At 39.9% G+C, this 18,700-nt stretch overlaps 1 protein-coding gene across 1 annotated transcript in view; it reads right to left on the minus strand.

Moving 5' to 3' along the window:
* Window positions 1-7,051: 7,051 nt before the first annotated feature.
* LOC103354986 (vitamin D3 receptor B) overlaps window positions 7,052-18,700 on the minus strand; it is a 28,013-nt gene continuing 16,364 nt past the window's right edge. The window contains exons 5-10 of the mRNA XM_008278617.1: window positions 18,194-18,390; window positions 17,513-17,612; window positions 16,613-16,793; window positions 14,707-14,858; window positions 13,426-13,542; window positions 7,052-12,857 (exon numbers count right to left, since the gene is read on the minus strand). Of these exons, the coding sequence (XP_008276839.1) occupies window positions 12,604-12,857; window positions 13,426-13,542; window positions 14,707-14,858; window positions 16,613-16,793; window positions 17,513-17,612; window positions 18,194-18,390 (1,001 nt within the window). The 3' untranslated portion in view covers window positions 7,052-12,603. The remainder of the gene's footprint in view (window positions 12,858-13,425; window positions 13,543-14,706; window positions 14,859-16,612; window positions 16,794-17,512; window positions 17,613-18,193; window positions 18,391-18,700) is intronic.

Raw genomic sequence — 18,700 nt, forward strand, 5'->3', positions numbered from 1 at the left:
CCAGTCACTGATTTGTCATGAGTTAAAGTTGCAGTCAAAGCTGTCAGATCCGACATTACAATAGAAACAGAAAGGTTAGCAGGCATGATTACGGGGTCTTTGTTGTAACCATTCCTGCCACCTTGCTCCTGCCCCAAGTCCCTGCAGTGCAAAGCCAACTATAGTTTGATCATGCTGAAAAACTGATTGTTTTCATATAGGCTAGCAAGCAATTTGGCATACCAGTGACCTGGTGAGTTAAATTTCATATTATGTATTCTTCCTTTATACAAAACATTTACTATTATCAAAGCAAGACTGAAACGTTCTGCCGTTTTGTGTGTATTATAATGCTTTGAGCTAAATGCTAACATCAACATGCTAACATGCTAACAGTGACAATGTGAACATGCAGCAGCTATGTTTACTACCATGTTCATCGTCTTATTTTGACGTGTTGGGATGCTAGCGTTTTTTAGTTCTTTCTAAACACCAAGTACAGCTGAGGCAGATGGAAATTACAAGCTGTATTTTGAGAAGGACGTAGCAGTCTGGATTCTGGACTACAGTTTAGAAGCCTTGAGTTCAGTCGTCGCGATCTTGGTCTTTTGAAACCTGACTTTACAATGGAGAGGTGGAAACGATTAAAGACAGAAAGCAAGGTGATACAGTAGCAACCTCTCAAGGTAGCCATGGCCAAAAGCATATCCAGCTTTATTGTCTATTTTACTCTAAAGGGGAACAAAATTTACTAAATAGACATTGTGCTGTTATGAAGGAGACTTGAAACTAGAGATTGAAACCACAAACTCATTACGAAAATGATTACTGTGGTAACAAGTCAAGTGAGAAGTATGGAGGCTTCTTTACAGACTGATATACAGTTGGACTTTGTTTTGCAACAAGAGGAGTCGCCCCCTGCTGGCCAATAAGAAGAACACAGGTTTAAGTCACTTAAGCATTGGCTTTACTTTTTACACTAGGAGTTTTTTTTGTTTTTTTTAAATATACAGTCTGTAATGGAAATGGTGTTAGTTTTGCAGGATTTGTTAATAAACCAAAGTATTGGACACATTGTTTGACTCAATGATGAGGCCAAGAGATCAAAGTTATGACAGTTTAGCTTGAAGGAAGTATGCTAGTCTGTACAACATTTTATTCCACTCTATACAGTAATGTTAAAATATGCCAGTGGGATGAGCGGAAAAAATGTTGTGGTTCACCAAAGTCTATAGGATTCATCCTCTGGGGAACATTAATGTCTGTACAGAAACTGGACCAAAGTGGTGGCCCCACTAACATTTCCATCTCTGGAGCCGTGATGCTATTGTGGTTAAAGATTTACATGGCATGTAATCAGTGTAAACAGAGGTCAAGTAAAATCAGTTTGAGTTAAACAGTAACAAATTTGTCTTTGAGGACTTTACAATATTTACAGAATAAATTGTGGTTTGAATGAGGACAAACTCCCAGACAATGCAGTAGATGTTGAAGACAGAAAAAACAAAGGTAACCTGCATGAGTTAATTCTTGTTGGTACATGTAGATTGATGTTTGGATGCAGGGGGTGAAAGGTATTTGAAGTAAAGACAACTCACAAGCTCAAGACACTTATAGTATAGTAAGACTGTTGTTAAATATGTCAGACATCTGTGGTTGAGACTGTGTGAGTCTTATGCACTTAAATAACAAACTTGTTTTCAGTTTCAGAATTCAACACTGAACACTTTCACTCTTTTCTGAACATCAAATAGGTGCTAGACCAGTTCTAGTTTTCAATCCAAACTACTCATCTCATCACTACGGGGACTATTTTCAACCGTCAGCTTCCATGAAATGACGGCGGGCAACAAACTTCAGAAAGCAATGCTGAGAAAAAAACATCAAAATTAAGGTAATTCTGCTCATCCATTTTCATACTTCTGCCCCATTGTGAGAAAAACCAACTGAAACCTCTCAGTGCGTCACCACAAGCTCAAGAGGTTATTTTTCACTCTTGAAGGATTTTACCTAAAAACAGAAATGTTAATCAGATGTTGGTCTGATTGGAGTGCATCCTTTTTCCGACCCTTATTTCCAGGAAAACTCTGTAGTGGGCGCACCATTTCTTTTCTCATAGCAATGCCCAACATTAAAGACCTGAACTTGGTTGTTGAAACCAGTCTGACTGTGTTCCAGTGGAGGTTTCTTCACTTTCTCTATCAAATTTCCTCACTTCTTCTGGAGAATGAAACCAGTGACCTTTCATATGTATGCAGCTATGCAGTTTTAGGACGTGAACTGAAAAAGGCAACAACTCGACTTTGAAGTCTAACCAGAAAATTTGCATGTGACTTCTTGACTGAAAAAAAAAAACGCAGCATCTCACAGTCATTAGATCCATGCTCTTATTACTTGTTGGGCTCCTCGGAGTCTGCATAAAAGGAGAAAAATAAATATTACATAACATACGTCGCTTTAAATCGAATTAAATTCAATTGAATCAATTTGTATAAATTAGGTTTCACATTTGCAACAGAAGACAAGTAAATGAATGATTGGAAGTAATAATCGCAGGGCAAACGTAGAGTTAAGACAAACTGACAATACAAGAGTGAAAAGTGCATGTTTGTTGTGGACATGGTTCATTGGGAAATTTCACTTGTTAACCTATAAATACCTAAATGATTCGAAACCACAATTATCTCTGTTTATTGACAACACCTTAGAAATGAATCAGCACTTCTTCCAACTTCCCAGCCAAACTCCTTGTATAATAAAATCAGGGCCATTATAGAAACCACATGACTGAAGGGGCTAAAAAGTGAATAAACACAATGGTATGCTCTGTGTGTGTGTGTGTGTGTGTGTGTGTGTGTGTGTGTGTATAAATATAGGGCACGGGAAAACATGGAGGAAATGTTTGGCCATTAATGCGACTTTGCTGCCATTATTTTCCAAGGAGAACATTTCCTTATTCGCGCACACACACACACACACACACACACACACACACACACACACACACACACACACAGCTTGTTCTCACTGTTCCCGCTTCATTTTGCTTGGAAAGTAAGGACGGCAGAAGAAAACAAAACAAAAATGACAAAAAGAAAAAAAGCCAAGATGTTTTTCTTTCCTCTTTGGAACATAGCTCAGGGGGGGAAATAAGGATGAAAAAATGAGAAATATGTTGAGAAGAAGAAAATATCCCCCATTGCAATGTTGTTGTTCTTTTTTTCTCTCTCAGTGTAATTAACGTGTTTTTTCTGTCCCACTCTTTACAACAATGCAAACTGCGACCGCCCAGCTTGTAATAACAAACAGCACCATTATTCACACTCGCTAAATGCTTGCATGCTGCCGTGAGGGTGCTGCATCTCCGAGTCTCCCACAAAAGACAGGTTTATTGATGTGCTGTATGCATTTTCTCTGCGTCCCCACCTATAGCCCTGTGAGAGCAGAGAAAGTTATTTTGCCCCATGGAGGGCCTGAGCTCAGAGGAGCGTTCACCGGTCGTGCACGCGTTCCTCACATTCTGAACCAAAACCACATGGTGGGTTTAGCCCTAATGATATTTGGATGACTTGCATAAAGGGCATCCAACATCCACTCTAGATAAGTGGGCACAGTATCTGTGGAAAAGAGGCAAAAAAAGAGCCCTCTCTCTGTAGCCACATAGGGTCTCACGCAGTCAGACTCGATGCATAGCATGAGCTTCACATTACTGATCCGACTGCATCGTTTTTTTGTTGTTTTTTTACTTTGCTTCATCCTCTCATCGTGACTGGCTGTTTAGTTTGAAATAAAACTCTCTGTCTCTCTCACACACACACACGAGATATGCACACAGAAAACAACACGCCCTTGTTATTACTGGAAAGTCACAACTGACATCCCCCTGCAGGCGGCTATGTGGCAACTGAACAGTCATGCCCCAAGCTGGGCCACAAAAATACAACACTCGCACTATCAGCGTGCACATGTGCTGCTTGGAGCTGCAGCATCGGCCTGTGACCAGGGCGCCACCCGTCAGTATTAATACTCCCACAGACAGAAATAAATGCCTTTGAGGACCACCTTATTGTGCTTGTCCACACTGACGCTTCTCAGCAGTGAATCTGCGCGCGAACGTCTTTATCTGGCCTCGTGTCTGCCTCACCCAAAAACCTAACGAAGTCACGTAGTGCCGTTCCAGGAAACTGTCCTGGTGTGACCTCGGTCACTAATAGCACAGTTACACCAAGAAGGTGTACTATAAATGAGCTATGGTCGATTTTGGCATTTTCTTTGTAGTCTTACTCATCACATCTTTGTCGCATCATGTGTATTGTAATTGCAAACCTCAACACAGATTCTTCAGTGAACAAGAATGAAAACGCTGCACCTAGGACAAAAAAAAATCTAACAAATTTTAAACTTTACGGACATATGATCACCTCATAAAGTTGCTATGGAAACTGTTTAGCAAACAACAGATATTTGACACATCTTGCAGACACAGAGCAACATTATCACCTATTTGTTGTATTTCTATCTTCTTTGATATTCGCTCTTATTTTGGCAAAATTGGCTGCTTCCTTGGCCTCTAAGGGCTGCAGTTTCTTCACCAGCTAGTCTCTAACTGGTTCTGTCTGTTGTTCGATGCTGGGATCAGTACTGTAAAGTGGATTTTAAGATGTTTTTTTAGTTGAAAACAGCTGTGGCTTGAAACTGTGCTGATGAGAGCAGTAAGAAGCAGTGAACCAAGGAGAGCTGGGAGGACCAGCAGTGTTGGGCGATAATCCTTCATGGGTTTATCAATACAAGTGAAACCATTTAGATTACGCTCATACATGTTTACCATTGTAAAAATTTAAAAAAATAACAAAAAAACAGATTTATTAGTCAAGTGATTTCCTCAGCAGCAATCCAGGATCGAAGCAAGTGCAAATCAGCGCCGACTGATCAGGAATTTTGAATAAAATGAATCCAGTTTAACGTGCATCTCATAACTTGATGTCCTGCGAGGATGTCCTTTACTTGTCAGCGGCTCACTTTGTGAATGATGCATGAAACTGCTGCCTGTAATTACTTGCTTGTTGGATACATGTGAAAAAGAGCAGGACGTACACGTTGCTGTCGCTCTGTTACACAGTGCAGCCAGAGAGCCCTCACCTAAGGGATGTTGCTGCAACCAGAGCCCCTTTTTCCTTCGTCTAACCTCGTGCACAGATGCAACGGCTCAGCAGACCGCACGAGCGCAACCTTATCAGCAGGCAAAAGAAGTGCCCCTGCTTCGTACCAGAGCTGACAATTAACTGTCGCGCAATGACTGGATTTCTCTGATAACCTTTTATTTGTTCCTCCTTGCGCATCGGCACCCATGCAATCTTGCTCCACGCGCGTCCAGCCAGGGAGATATGAGCTGAGGTGAGCTCACATCTCTTCCGACATATTGTACATATGTCAGATACAGCTTGATAAATGTTTGCCCTGTGTGTTTATCTACGCTGGCGCGTTTCCCTAAACAGGCACCAGTTCTGTTTTGAGGTCGTCCAGTACGACCTAGATGATCTTAACTGTGTCTGGCTGACCTCAGTGTTCAATCAGAGAGGTCAATAGGCCAATGAGCGTGTGCAAGGCTTATGTGATGAGAGACAGTGCCCTCTGGTGGCAAAATGATAGCATGCAAAAGGCCCAACATGAAAACAGAAAAGCTTAAGGAAAAAGAGGAGGGACAGACAGACCGGCTAAAGTATGATTAAGACAAAGCTGAGGATATTTTTCGTCTGAGTAACTCACTTCACTGGCACTGCAGTGTGTCAACAGGAAATCCAACTGAGCTATTTCTGCTGAAAGATGCAAAATGAACACAGGAGGTCAATAAAGCAGCAGCGTACATATTTAACATATTGATCCCTCCATGACTGCACAGGTAACCAGGAAATAATGACATGTTGTTAGACACATATTGTTAGTATATGTATCAAAACATGACAGGGGATTCATGTAATAAATAACGTATTAATATAGTTTTACATGTGCCGTTGTGTACAATTTATTCATTGATTGTATTTTTGGAACAATGTACATGAACTTCACACTTTTATTAAAATCCAAGTCATTGATGAAACCCCTAAAACTTCACTTCGGTGTGTCAAAAAGTGTTTTTTTCCCCCCAAAATTAATCCTTACCTGCCTTAAAACGTCTCAGATTTAAATCCATTGCTCCCTCTATAATGTGCAAATCTATGAAGTTCCCGACTCTGCAGTTCAAACACACCAGCTCACCTAGGACTCTGCTCAAATGCTATAAAACTACGTTGCGCTACACAGTGGCGAAGTATAATATTGGAGTAATCAAGCCGCACATGCCTCAACTGGAAACCGATTCTGAAGATGAACACTGATATGGAAACTCCATCCTGCAAGCTGAGCAGTTTGGTTTCTCAGGTTTCTTATTTATGAAACCTTGGCTGTCAGAATCAATGTTTTTAAGACCACCCTCAGAACAGGAAAGGATCAGGGTAGCATAACCATGTCAGTGACTGCAAGCACACTGACAAGGTAAAGAACGTTCACTAGAGATGTCTTTTAATGTGCTGTACCTTCTTTAAGTTAATTCTTTTCCCCCTTTTGTTTTGTATCTTATTTTACTCTGGGTGTGTGTGTGGCATTTTAAACTATGTATTGTGCAGAGAAATATCCTTGGGATGCAAACATTTTACTTTGAGAACATAGTAAGAGCATGTGTTTGAGTGGTAGTCCTTTGTACTACTTCACTGTGATAAGGTGAAGCAGCTTCTGGAGTGCCATCATGGCCTGACTCAAAGCAACAAAATGTTCAGTCAACAGCACACTTGAGTCTGTTGAATTACCATTCTGGGCACATGTAGGAAGGGTTCTTTGTAAACACACAATCTTCTTTCTTTTAATAATGTAGTTGGCCAAAAGAGTAATAGAGAAATAAGATTGCAAATTTACACAAGTTACAAATGATAGAAAATCTGTCTAATTTAAATACTGAATACTAGCATTTAAAAGATATTCATTTCGTTTATTCAGAATGAACTTGTAACATATAAAAACAGATCACACAGAAGCCCACTGCTATGTACAACTGTTTATTTTTGATTTGCAAAACATCCGACAAAAATAACATTACATAAACACCCATTTATAATAGAAAAAAGAAGATCTTTGAAAAAAAAAAAATGAGACAAAAGATAAATTGCAATTACATTAGAATTTAGGTTACTTAAATTTTCTTGATAATTGGAGCCATATCGTGCTGACCTACAAAGGCAGTTCATGGCTAGTAGCTTGATCAGTATACATGTGTTACAAACATTATATTAAGTGCTTTTTGTTGGTTTAGGCATTTCAATCGAATGTGGCATAATTTGGATTCACAATGCAGGGTAAGAATTCAATGCCAAATTCAAATCCTTACAAAAGATCGACACACGTGGCTGACAGAGCAAGAAGCCAATCTCACACTCGGACAACCTTCTCATTCTAATTAAGCTGGGGAACATCTGAAGCCAGCTTTGTTAACACTCTCCCCTGCATTAAAAAGGGTCACGTTATGGCACACAGCTCAGGGTAGATGTGACCATGGCGACACTTCCTCAGTATTCACTGATCAATAAAAACTCTCTAATTTCATTCAGTGTTTACCTGAAGCAGTTTGACATGAATACAAAAAAAAAAGAAAAAAAAAAAAACTTGGTTTGGATTCACCAAAGTGAGTAGTTGCTCCGTTAATGATACTAAGGTCTCAATGGAATTTTTTTTTCCCAATAAGCACCACTAAGTTGCGTACATTTCGAAAGACACGATCTTCTGACGAGGCTTGTCGCGCCTGCTGGGGGCCGACACTTTGGACGATGCCTGCATATGTGGTGTCGGTTACGCACAACTTGGTGATGCTCAAGATAAAAGCAGCATTGCATGGATACTGAGGATTTCACCCCTCCTAATTCCCCTCGTTTGACCAAAGACTGGTAGGGAATGATGAAGGTGCAGGAACAGACTTTACGACAGAAGGAGAGGTGAAGACACAAAGAGGGTAATGGAGGAAATGAGAAGACAAATCAGAAGGACAAAGTAAGGATGACGTACTACAGAGCATAGACCATGCTAACGGTACCAAGTGGAGCACAAACACACCTCTCGCCTCTCCTACTGCCACAAAGTCTTTGAGGTTGTTACTTCTTTATGGCTGCATTCACACCAAAAAGTTCTCCACTTCAGTTTGCCCTCTAAAGACTAGAAAGATACCATTGATATCAGCAATATGGCAGAGAGATTAACTGCGTCTTTTGCTGAAAAACTACATGAATATACTGTAAGTACAGAGCAAAAGATGCAGAGAAAGATCTGAAGTAAATGCAGCCTCATTCTAGCCAGAGCCCCGATGGTCAGAGTGCAGGCACTAGATTAAAACACTCCTGGTATTTTGTGCGTTAAAAAAAAAAAAGAAAAAGAAAAAGTATTGCTAAGTCTGAGAAGAAAAAGCTGTACAAAAAAAAAGAAACAAAAAAGAAACAAACTATGAATGACTTCATTAGCTGGACTCTCCCAAATCTGTGAGATATCTCTGAGGTAATCATTGAAGTATGACTCATTAGACAGCAATAAATACCAACATGAATACAAATATTATAAAAGTAAAAACAGAGGCAAATGCTTAATGCTAAAGCAAAATCTGAGCTAAAAGAGGTAGGTTTTTTAGGTAGATTATGGTGTACATCCATTGTGGACACTCCTTTTTGTAAGAACTACATTAAGTTGATTCCATTACAATCCCTGTCCTAAAGGGAGAAACAAAAACAAAAACAAAAAAAACAGAGTTGAAATCCTTTGCATGGGAGATGGCCAACAGTTTTCTGTGACTGATATCATACATGCTGTCAGACAGGATTTGTAATGGCAACAGTTATACAAAAAACTTCAAAAAATTACTACTAACATGATAAACTGTAAAGCTTGCTGGTGATAGTGTACCATGAGTTGTATATTGCAGGCATTGTTACTGTGTTATGTTGCCAATCTGAAGGAAATCTCAACCAAGATGGATCATGTAATTTGTGGGGGATTTCCACTGATGCATGGTTCTCAAGTTCCAGTATTTTAACAACCACAATGCAGAGTTAAAAACTTACAGATTCTAAGCAGCCTACCATGGAAAAACCAAACAGAAACCTCTGGGGATGCACCATATTCAGATTAAACTGTAATCGCATTGTGCGTACAGTATATACTGGAAGGAGGGGGGGAAGGAAAGGATCCCGATAATCAACATCTGATCAGCTATTCAGTCATAAAAGAGGGGGGCTACCTTCTTACGATAAAACCTCTGAATTCCCCTGACACCTTGTGTTACTGACCAAAATCTACTTGCTCAATTAGCGGCTACATAATACATCCTTGAGAGATTTCCTGTTGGGTTTTTTTAAATCCCCAAGCACAACTCCTCTTTTACCCTGTTCTTGTGTGGAGGGAACTCTCCCCGTGGCACTTACATATTCACCAAACCTCCCACTGTATTTTAACATACACAAATCAACACTGCACCTCTATCTCAAAAAGAAAACAGAACAAAATCAAACCCATATCTACATACAGAAGTATGTATTCAGAGAGAGAGAGAAAAAAAAAATCAACATGGAGACTTTTCAAAACTTCAAAAGTCAGTGTTCAGTAACCAAGCACATCATATCCCTCATCAAACTGACATATTATACATACGAGTGGTACTGCCTAAAGACACTCGAGCTTCGACTCCTTAAAAGTTCAATCACAGCAGGGTAATTTGTGGGGCACAGGGAATTATATATACACACAAACTATATAATCCCAATGACTTTCAGGAAGAAAATCAAACTTACTATGATTATGTGAATATGGGAACTATCAAAAATGATTAACTATTTGTGCTATGCAGATTATCTAAGCATCAAGCCCCGACTATCACAGTGACTGCGAAGAGTTGGAATAAAGCCACAGTGACGTAGAACGGACGACAATTCCTATGATAGGTTTAATAAAATCCATGTGGGCTGAACAAATCAAAGCAACAACTTCTCACAAAGCAGCTGTGAGCAACAAATGTGCTCTCTCTCTCTCCCAGCATCTTCCTCAAAGAGTAACTCTGGTCTAAGGAGATGAAGGAAACTCATCGTCTGACATGGGAGGACCGGGTGGCCAATCACAGGAACTGTTTTTATCAGATGCCTTCTGTCACACAGCTAATAGAAGACAAAAAGAAACTTCCGTGTCATCTCTGCAAATGAGAGCCTTTAAGCAAAGTTGCCCCCGGTGGAATCATTTGCACTTGGCAGGAAATGGACTTAACATTTCTTTGGGGAAATTGTCTCGATATAGACGACATGTCACCTTGTATAATTTTACCATAATCCCACATGCAGCAAGCCACACATTACTGGCCTGTAAACATAAGCGTTTGAAGTCTCTTGGCAGTTTGGTTTATAAGCCATTAGATGCTGTCTGATGAAGCATAAGCCAAAGATGACTGACAGCAGAGAGAAGGCATACAAGTTCCAATCATATACAAGCTCATGTTCCAAAAGCCATAGATTAATAGCATACACGTTTAGTTGACTATATAATGAGAATGTCCAAGGCCCTGGAGTCATCACTTCAATGTACTGTAATGTATCATGTGTAGAAGTAGCTTGATGATCTATATGGCTTATATTTGAGAGCAGCACAGTATGATTAGCTTGTCCTTTCTGAAAAATGAACCTTGGAAATTAACATCAACCCACCCCCTATACAAATCTGACTGTGTCAAATGCACAAGCAATCCCTGTATAAGCCATTCCTAAATATTTCCTTCCAAGAAAGTAAAAAAAAAAACAAAGAGCATAGTGTTTCAGAACATGGTAATAATGGATCAGAAACAAAAAAGGGTCAATCGTATTTGCATATATATATTTTTTGAAAAACAAAATAACCTTGAAAATCTATGTAGCCCTATGTACAGCGGCAGACATTATATATACATATATATGTATATATATATATATGTATATATATACACATATATATACCTGGTATTTACATGATACAGCCACTAGAGGGCTGCGCAGCATACATCATCAAACAGGAGGGCCGGGGTGTGGAGGCACGCAGCATTGTCACCACCACAACCAGGTCCTCAGACATTCTAGAAAATCCACTTCCCAGTCAGAAACGAAAGGGGTGTGATATCTGTGGAGGTCTGAAGCAGCTTCCTAAGCTCTCCGCCCACCGAGCTCACCGTATACTGAAGAGGAACAATTCATGGAATTGTTTTAAAGGTGTAGTGACGTATAAAACAAAAAAAAGCATCTATTGCAATTCTATCCATATCTATGCCAATTCCAAGTATGGTATGCAGCTATATATCAACAAGAAGACAGGCCCCTTGCTTTGGCCTCGAATGACTATTCCAGTTAGATTTGGCATTTTAGCCCTTTAAAATCTGTGATAATATAGATACTGTATATCAATACATAGGCTTGAGTAAAAGGTGGTATAACAGTGCTTAGGATACATGTGATAGCAATTAAGTATTTACATGGAAATAAACAGTTAAACAAAAGAGAAGAATAATGAAAAACAATTTCAAAAGAGAGTAACAAGCCATAATGCCGGCTTGGTTTGATTGACAGTTAGCAGTGTAAAAGTAGCTAACACATTTAGTGGCTAATTCTCACCTCAAACCAGGCACCCTAAAGTCCTATCAAAACCTCACTAAATTACAGACTATGCTCTGTACTCTGCAGTATAAACCTACATAATGACACTTTCCTTCATAGGCTGTGAGGCTAGTCAGAAAACTTGCCGAGTGGCTGCATGGGTGAAGCGAGCCATGGAGCAGCAAGGTTATTTTTAGGTACTGGAAGCTTTTTGAGAAAGTAGTTGACCATACCTTTGGTGAAAGGTGAAAGGCATGTGTTTGAATTGTATACACAGTCATATACAAATGCTGCCTTGGAGAGAAGCAGATAAAAACAAAAAACAAAACGAAACAAAAAAATACATGAATCATCAAAAATTCAAAAATAATGTGCAGGCACTGCTTTTGCACCGGTAAACTGAAATGTAATCTGTACTGTATCTAAATTGTTCTTTGTAAAAGTTAGTGTTTCACATAGGTGATGTAAATATAAAACAACCCCAGTAAAACCAAGAGGTAGCTCAACTGAATGGCTAAATGAATAACTGAGTATGTTTGTTGTGTTGGTGTGTGAACAACATGTACACACACAAAATGTCCAGGCATTTGAAGCAGCTGTTTGTTGATTTAAATACAGACAAAAACACTGTATATAGGCAGAAGTTGTATGTATAGTTCAGTTTGTACTCTATGAATTTCCCTTGTTTACTGTGTCTCTTAACATCTGCTTGCTCCCCATACAACCTTGGCCTTTACACCAAGATAGACTTCTTTAGATGTGACACATACATGAAGCCACACACAGATAAACACATGCACGCACGCACACGCACACTTCTTTCTCTCTTCACTTCATACTCCACACCTGCATTTAGCTCATTCATCACATCCTTAGCTCCCTCCCCTCCTTTTTCACCCCCTGGGGTCTTGTCTCCAGCTTCCTCTCCACAGCTGGGGTTCGGAGGCGTCCTCTAGGAGACTTCGCTGCCGAACACCTCCAACACCAGCGGGGTGAGCTGCATGCTGTGCTCCGGCTGGAAGGACAGTGAGCGGTACTGTTTGGAGTGCTCCTCGTTGAGGCTGCGCAGGTCGGCCAGCTTCTGGATCATCTTGGCATACAGCAGCCGTCCTCCTGGGTGGTGGAGCTGGATGTAGGCCTGCAGGGTCTCTGACAGACGGTCTTGCAGGGCTTCGATCCGCGAGTGATCCTGCACACCTGGGCGGTCTGCAGCAGGGGAGGGGAGACACTCGAGATATTTATGGTCGCTTACACAAACCACAGAACAGCAACAGAAATTAGGTGTTAAAATGGCAGAAAAGTGAAGATTACACTGAAAAACAAGTCAAAGTTATTTCCGGTGTTCTGGGTAGGTGGCTTGCTAATTTTAGATCTGGGAGAGCACATATGCATTGTTAATGAGGTACCTCATACACACAAAGGGATGCAAATATCCACTTAGTTACACATGCTTGCTTGCTATACATGTATAATATATGCACTGTATCCTCCATAAATGCATACCTTACACACGAATGTAGGTTCACATGAAAGCTGTTCCGCACAAAACTGTTCAAATAGCATAGACCTGCACCTTAATGTGATTTATGCAGAATGATAGTTGGCAACAACGCTTTAAATATTCTCTAATTAAAATGTTTAAGTTGATCTTTGCCACAATTAAAGTCATCTAGAATATCTTCTCTATTGGAAAAAAAAACACAGGAGATCAATCATCAACAATTCATGACGACCCTCACATATTCCCTCCTCCACACAGTCAGACCTACAGTACCTGGAGAAAGCAAACAGATGGCCATCAGCAGCACATGTTCCTCCTCGTGCAGGTTGAGCTTCTTCAGGCCCACCTGGAACTTTACCAGTGGCTCCAACAGCTCCAGAGTGTGGCCCGCTACACAAGATCAACAAATCATTACAATCAGTGCAGCTTCAAAACTATATCGCATAAGAAAAGAAAGCCCTCAAGGGAATGATACCATCCCCGTTACTCATTAATATTTAATTTCGCCTGTTGGAAATATCTGTGTTGAAGACTTTTTAATCGCATGCTGTGCATTCCCAGGTTTGTTTTCACCATGAACTACTTGTGTGCTGATTTGTTTGAAAAGCAAATCTGAATTAAGATCAGTGCATATGCCATTTCTTAGGGGAATTATTTTAATGTATATGTGTGAATGAGAAGCCAAACAATATTGACCAAAGATTTTTAATGATTACTATGATCTGCCTCCTTTCTGTAATTTTATGGCTGGGCTGTGTATTGAAACTCAATTCTTTCTGAGCACATTCTGAACAGTGCCTGTAGAAAAATGTAATTATCTATAATTTAACATTTTTCTTATTATGATATTTGGGCAATAGTCTTGAACATGTTTTTTTTTTCTGTTAGGACAATTCTGATGCATTTTAAAGACTTTGTTTAAAAGAAAAAAAAAATCAGTTTTAACTACATGACATACATTTTTTTTCTATTAAGCTGCCATGGAGAAGCTTTCAGGGACTAGATCCCACGTGGAAGAGTGTTCAAAACTTATGCACTATTGATCACGGGATTTAAAAAACACATTTGTATTCCAGTCATGTACATGTCAACTATTCAGGGTTATTTTAAGAGGAGTACAACAGAGCTGCTTCTCCTGGTTCAGACAGTAGTTGTTTTGTGTCGTGAGCAGGTCAGGAGTGACATTCTTTCCTTGATCCAAGAAAGAGAGGGTCTTGTTTGAAAGGCAAATGAAAGCTGTGCCCACAGGGGCTTCTGCGGATGTGTAAGACTGGTTTTGCAGAAACACTTGCATTTGCATCTTTTGCCTATGGGTGTGTGCACAGGCCACTGCCGGTAACCTTATCTGTACTCCCACGCTAATGATATGGTCACCTCCTTAAGAGCAGGCTGTTTCCTCTGAGCACTAAGTAAAAGTGTTAATGTGTAACATGCGAACCTTTCTTTAACAATCAGCTGGACAAAAAGAGTTGACAGGCGTGCACATACATAGCCCTGAAAATTGGCGTGTCTTCACAGCAGTCAAACTGCACACATGACAGTGTTCAGACTGACCTTTGGTGACATCACTGATCTGGTATTTAAAGTCAGGCGCACCACAGCTCCATGACATGTCTTCCAGGTTGAAGCTCTGATTTGAGCGCAGCATGATCACCTCAATGGCGCTGGACTTGAGCAGAGCAATCTGGTCCTCTGCAGTCAACTCCCTACGGGGGGGAAAGAAATCATCCATTACGTTCCACAAATTACAAACGAATGAACAAAGAGTCCTTAAAAACAAGTTAATCAAGTTAAAACATGCCAAATATGTACCTGCCCGCATTGTGTGTTTACACGTGAAATATGTCAGCTCATCCGTTAACAGTGGTTTAATGCTGTTGTGTGTGTGTTCAAGGACAATCACAGTCTTCAATTTTTTTTTTCTTTTATCAGATCATATGGTGTGCAGGAAAAAAAATCCATCCAAGCAATACTTCACGTTTGCTTCCTTGTGCTGTGGGGGCTGACTGTGTGTGGAATGCACATTTCACAAAATCAAACTGAGGCTGTTTTAATTGTCGCCACGGTCACAGGTAAGATCTTGCATCAGAAATGTTACATGCCTGTAAATGTTGTGAAATGACACAAGTGAACTGTGCAGGAGACAAGAGCTGAAAGCCGCAGATCTTTAGGGGAGGTCTGGGTTGTTTTTCAGGGATTAGAGAGCCTATCATAAGTGGACAAACATTCCAAAGGTAATGTGTCATGTCCATCACTTGCTGCCAGTGGGAATGACAACTTTCAGGAAATACAGGCCCCGACTTGTTTTAGCTTTGACTTTGGGTGACCCCCTGAGACACTGTGAGTTAGTCCCTGTCAGCACACCGAGAGACAAACACTCTGGAAGACAACGGTTTCCATGTGTGGAAGGTGAGACAGAAACATTGGGAAGACTTTGGTGAGCCACCCTAGTTTTGCCTTTACAATGACAGGGCCTATTATTCTCTTCACTCTTTTCTAATTTCAAGGTTAATATATTTTCCTTCATGTCATTCAGAGTTTTACAACACAGTTTTTCTTGTACCAGATATATCACATGCTCATAAAACAAAGTGTGATCATCACATACACAACTCGTGGGTGTATGTGTAAGATAGACAGCTGACTGCCGAGCACTGGAGGAGTATCTTCTTGTAAAACTAGGCAATGACCTACTAATACACTGAACTGGGTTTCAAATTAACATGACCACGGCTAATGTATAACCTCATCCACAATTTGTAAGTTATTCTAAAATGCATCAGTTGTCTGTAATATGCAGTTTATCAGTACTCTATGGCCTTTAGACTGCGACCGCCACCGTGACACAACATCAATAGAGAAGAAAAAATACAAGAATGTGTAAAAAGTCTATAACACACATTAAGGTGAAGAGTCACTGCAAGACAAGCAAATAAAAAATAAACAAGTTCCAAAAGTACACTGAGGCCAGGATTTGATTTTGCAGGCTTCGCCATTTAGTTACAGGGGCATGACTGTTTCAAAGCAAACAAACAAACACAGAAAAAAACATACAAGAAATTAAGAAAATTCTTGGTAGACACAAAAATTCAGAGAAGCTCAGAAAAACTGTGTCCTCTCCTCTTTTCTCTCTAACAGTATTATATGTCAGCCTTGAGTCTTAATAGATTGACTTTCACTTTGATTTAGAAAAGTGCATTACAAACAATCCAGCAAAACTATATATAGTTATGTATAGCATCGTAGTTTAGCAAGTATTTCAATTTTCAATTATTATTTCTTGCCATCTTATTGTAGTAATCATATATTTAGTAAGACCACTTTTTGGTCAGTCTAGAGGTCTTGGAGTCATATTCTCCAGAAAAGACTTACTGACAACTGATGCAGAGGGGCAGCAGGACATCTGTGACAGACAGACAGAAAGATGTTCTTCACATGCATAGACATAACAGACACATACCTGAACCCAGGGATCATCTTGGCAAAGCCAATGACCTTCTGGATACTATAGGAGACCAGGTCAGCCAGGTGGGGCAGCATCGAGAAACTGGAGCCCTCCTCCTCACTGGAGTCGGGGCTGCTGCCCTGCTCCTGGTACATCATCAGCAGGTTGTTGAAGTTCATCTTCGTATCTACTGACTCTGTTGTGACCAGATTAAAGAGAGCAGAAGAGATTGGCGGAGAAAACAAAAGAGGACAAAGGAGAGAAGAGTACAAAAGAAGGGAGAAAAAAGTGTTCATGACAGCTAACAACAATTTCCACACTATTTCTCTATGAATATACACAACGTGCTGAAGCAACCGACAGCAAGCATGGAGTAACGAAAACCTGATGATGGAAAGGATCATTTAAAAATACACGAGCCAGATAATTCTCAGACGACACCTTAGACAATATGTAGAGCATGCAGAGCTAGGTGGGGTTGTTATTTGTCCCTGCTGAGTGTTGGTGGTAGGCCACGTGACCATGTCACTCGCTGTGTTCACTCCATTAGTGATGGATGCATTAATGAACTGATGTTTACTAGCAGGGGTCAGGTGTCTGCAGGGTACAGGTTATTCACAGGATTTCCACTGGATTCTCAGTAAAGCAGCCTAACGGATTTCATAAGCCAACAACACAAACAACTGAACTGGAAACCAGAACCATTTCAAGTTAAGAATAAACTATATAATATCACTTTTCTCAAAACATGTCTGTCAATTTTGATAGTTTCATTTTTTATGCAAGTCAAGTAGTTTTAATGAATCAGTTCTGATTTTCTTTCTTTCTTGATTTAAATTTTTTTTTTTTTTAACATGACCAAGCAGTCCCGTTCTCATTAGATCTTATGTGATGTTCATAGTGTGTATCTCTTACCTGGAGAGTGACTGAAGGAGTCAGAGGAGGCATCAGACAGGGAGTGGAGGGAGGCAGCTCTGCTGGCACTTCGCGTCACTGGGCCCTCGCGCACAGGAGGCTAGAAAGGAGAAAATAGGGTAAATATTCACTAAAAATAAAAAACTAAAGTGATGAGCCATTTGTAAGAAATACTTTTATACAGTAAAACATACTGATTTGAATTAAAAAACAAAACAAAACAAAACAAAACAAAAAAACAGATGTAATTTGGATGCTACAAAAACTGTAATAAAACAACAGATTTGTGTTGGGCTGTTTGTGTATTTAGTGGGAATGAAATTCCTGAGGAGAAATTATTTGAAGGACCACTTTGTGTGGAAACAGTACAAAATATGATTGTTGTTGACTGTTTTAGGAAGAGGAGGAAACTTAACACTGTTAATGCACTAAAAAGATCCAAGCTCTCATTTGAAAGTTATGTCAATATTGTTATTTTGTGGGGCCATGAAAGTGGCAAACAAATAGCACCATTTTATTACTACTAAATAGCATTTTGTTATTAGTAGGTGTCACTGTCCGTCCTTAATATTTTCACAACAGTATCAGTTTTATTTCAGTGTTGTTGAGCATGAAATATGTGAAATATATTTAACAGCATAATATTGATTTGATAACAAGAATAAATATTAAGACACGAACCCTGAAACGGCAGAAATCAGAGTAGGAGTCGTCATATGTTTTGTGGTGCGCCTCCACCAGCGTAGCGATGACCTGACTCTGTTCATCAGTGAGTCGGGGCCGCCGCGCTTCCCTCTCTGCTTCGCGCTGTGCCTCCTCATCCTTCCTCCGCTGAATAAGGTCCTTCTTCCTCTGCACTTCCTCGTCTGTCAGAATGACTGAAGGGGCAAGATGAAGAAAGAATGTTACAAATATATGTATGAGGGAAAAAATAAACTTTCAGGAAAAAAAACCCCAAAACATGTATAGTGAATTTGTTTTGTGTGTAAGAATAACATGAATATAACAGAACAGAAAATACTTGTCGGAATCAGAAAGCAACTTAAAAATAAAATACAGTCAGAGGATATTTACACCACCCAAACCGATCTAAGGTACACCGCTTTCAAAGCTTTTCGATATGTATTTGTCTTTTACATTATGATGACAGCTATGTCAATGTCATGTTGGGTGAAGGGGGGGGGGGGG

This window comes from Stegastes partitus, unplaced genomic scaffold, assembly GCF_000690725.1.
Source record: "Stegastes partitus isolate 25-593 unplaced genomic scaffold, Stegastes_partitus-1.0.2 Scaffold128, whole genome shotgun sequence".
Classification (NCBI taxonomy): Eukaryota; Metazoa; Chordata; class Actinopteri; family Pomacentridae; genus Stegastes; species Stegastes partitus.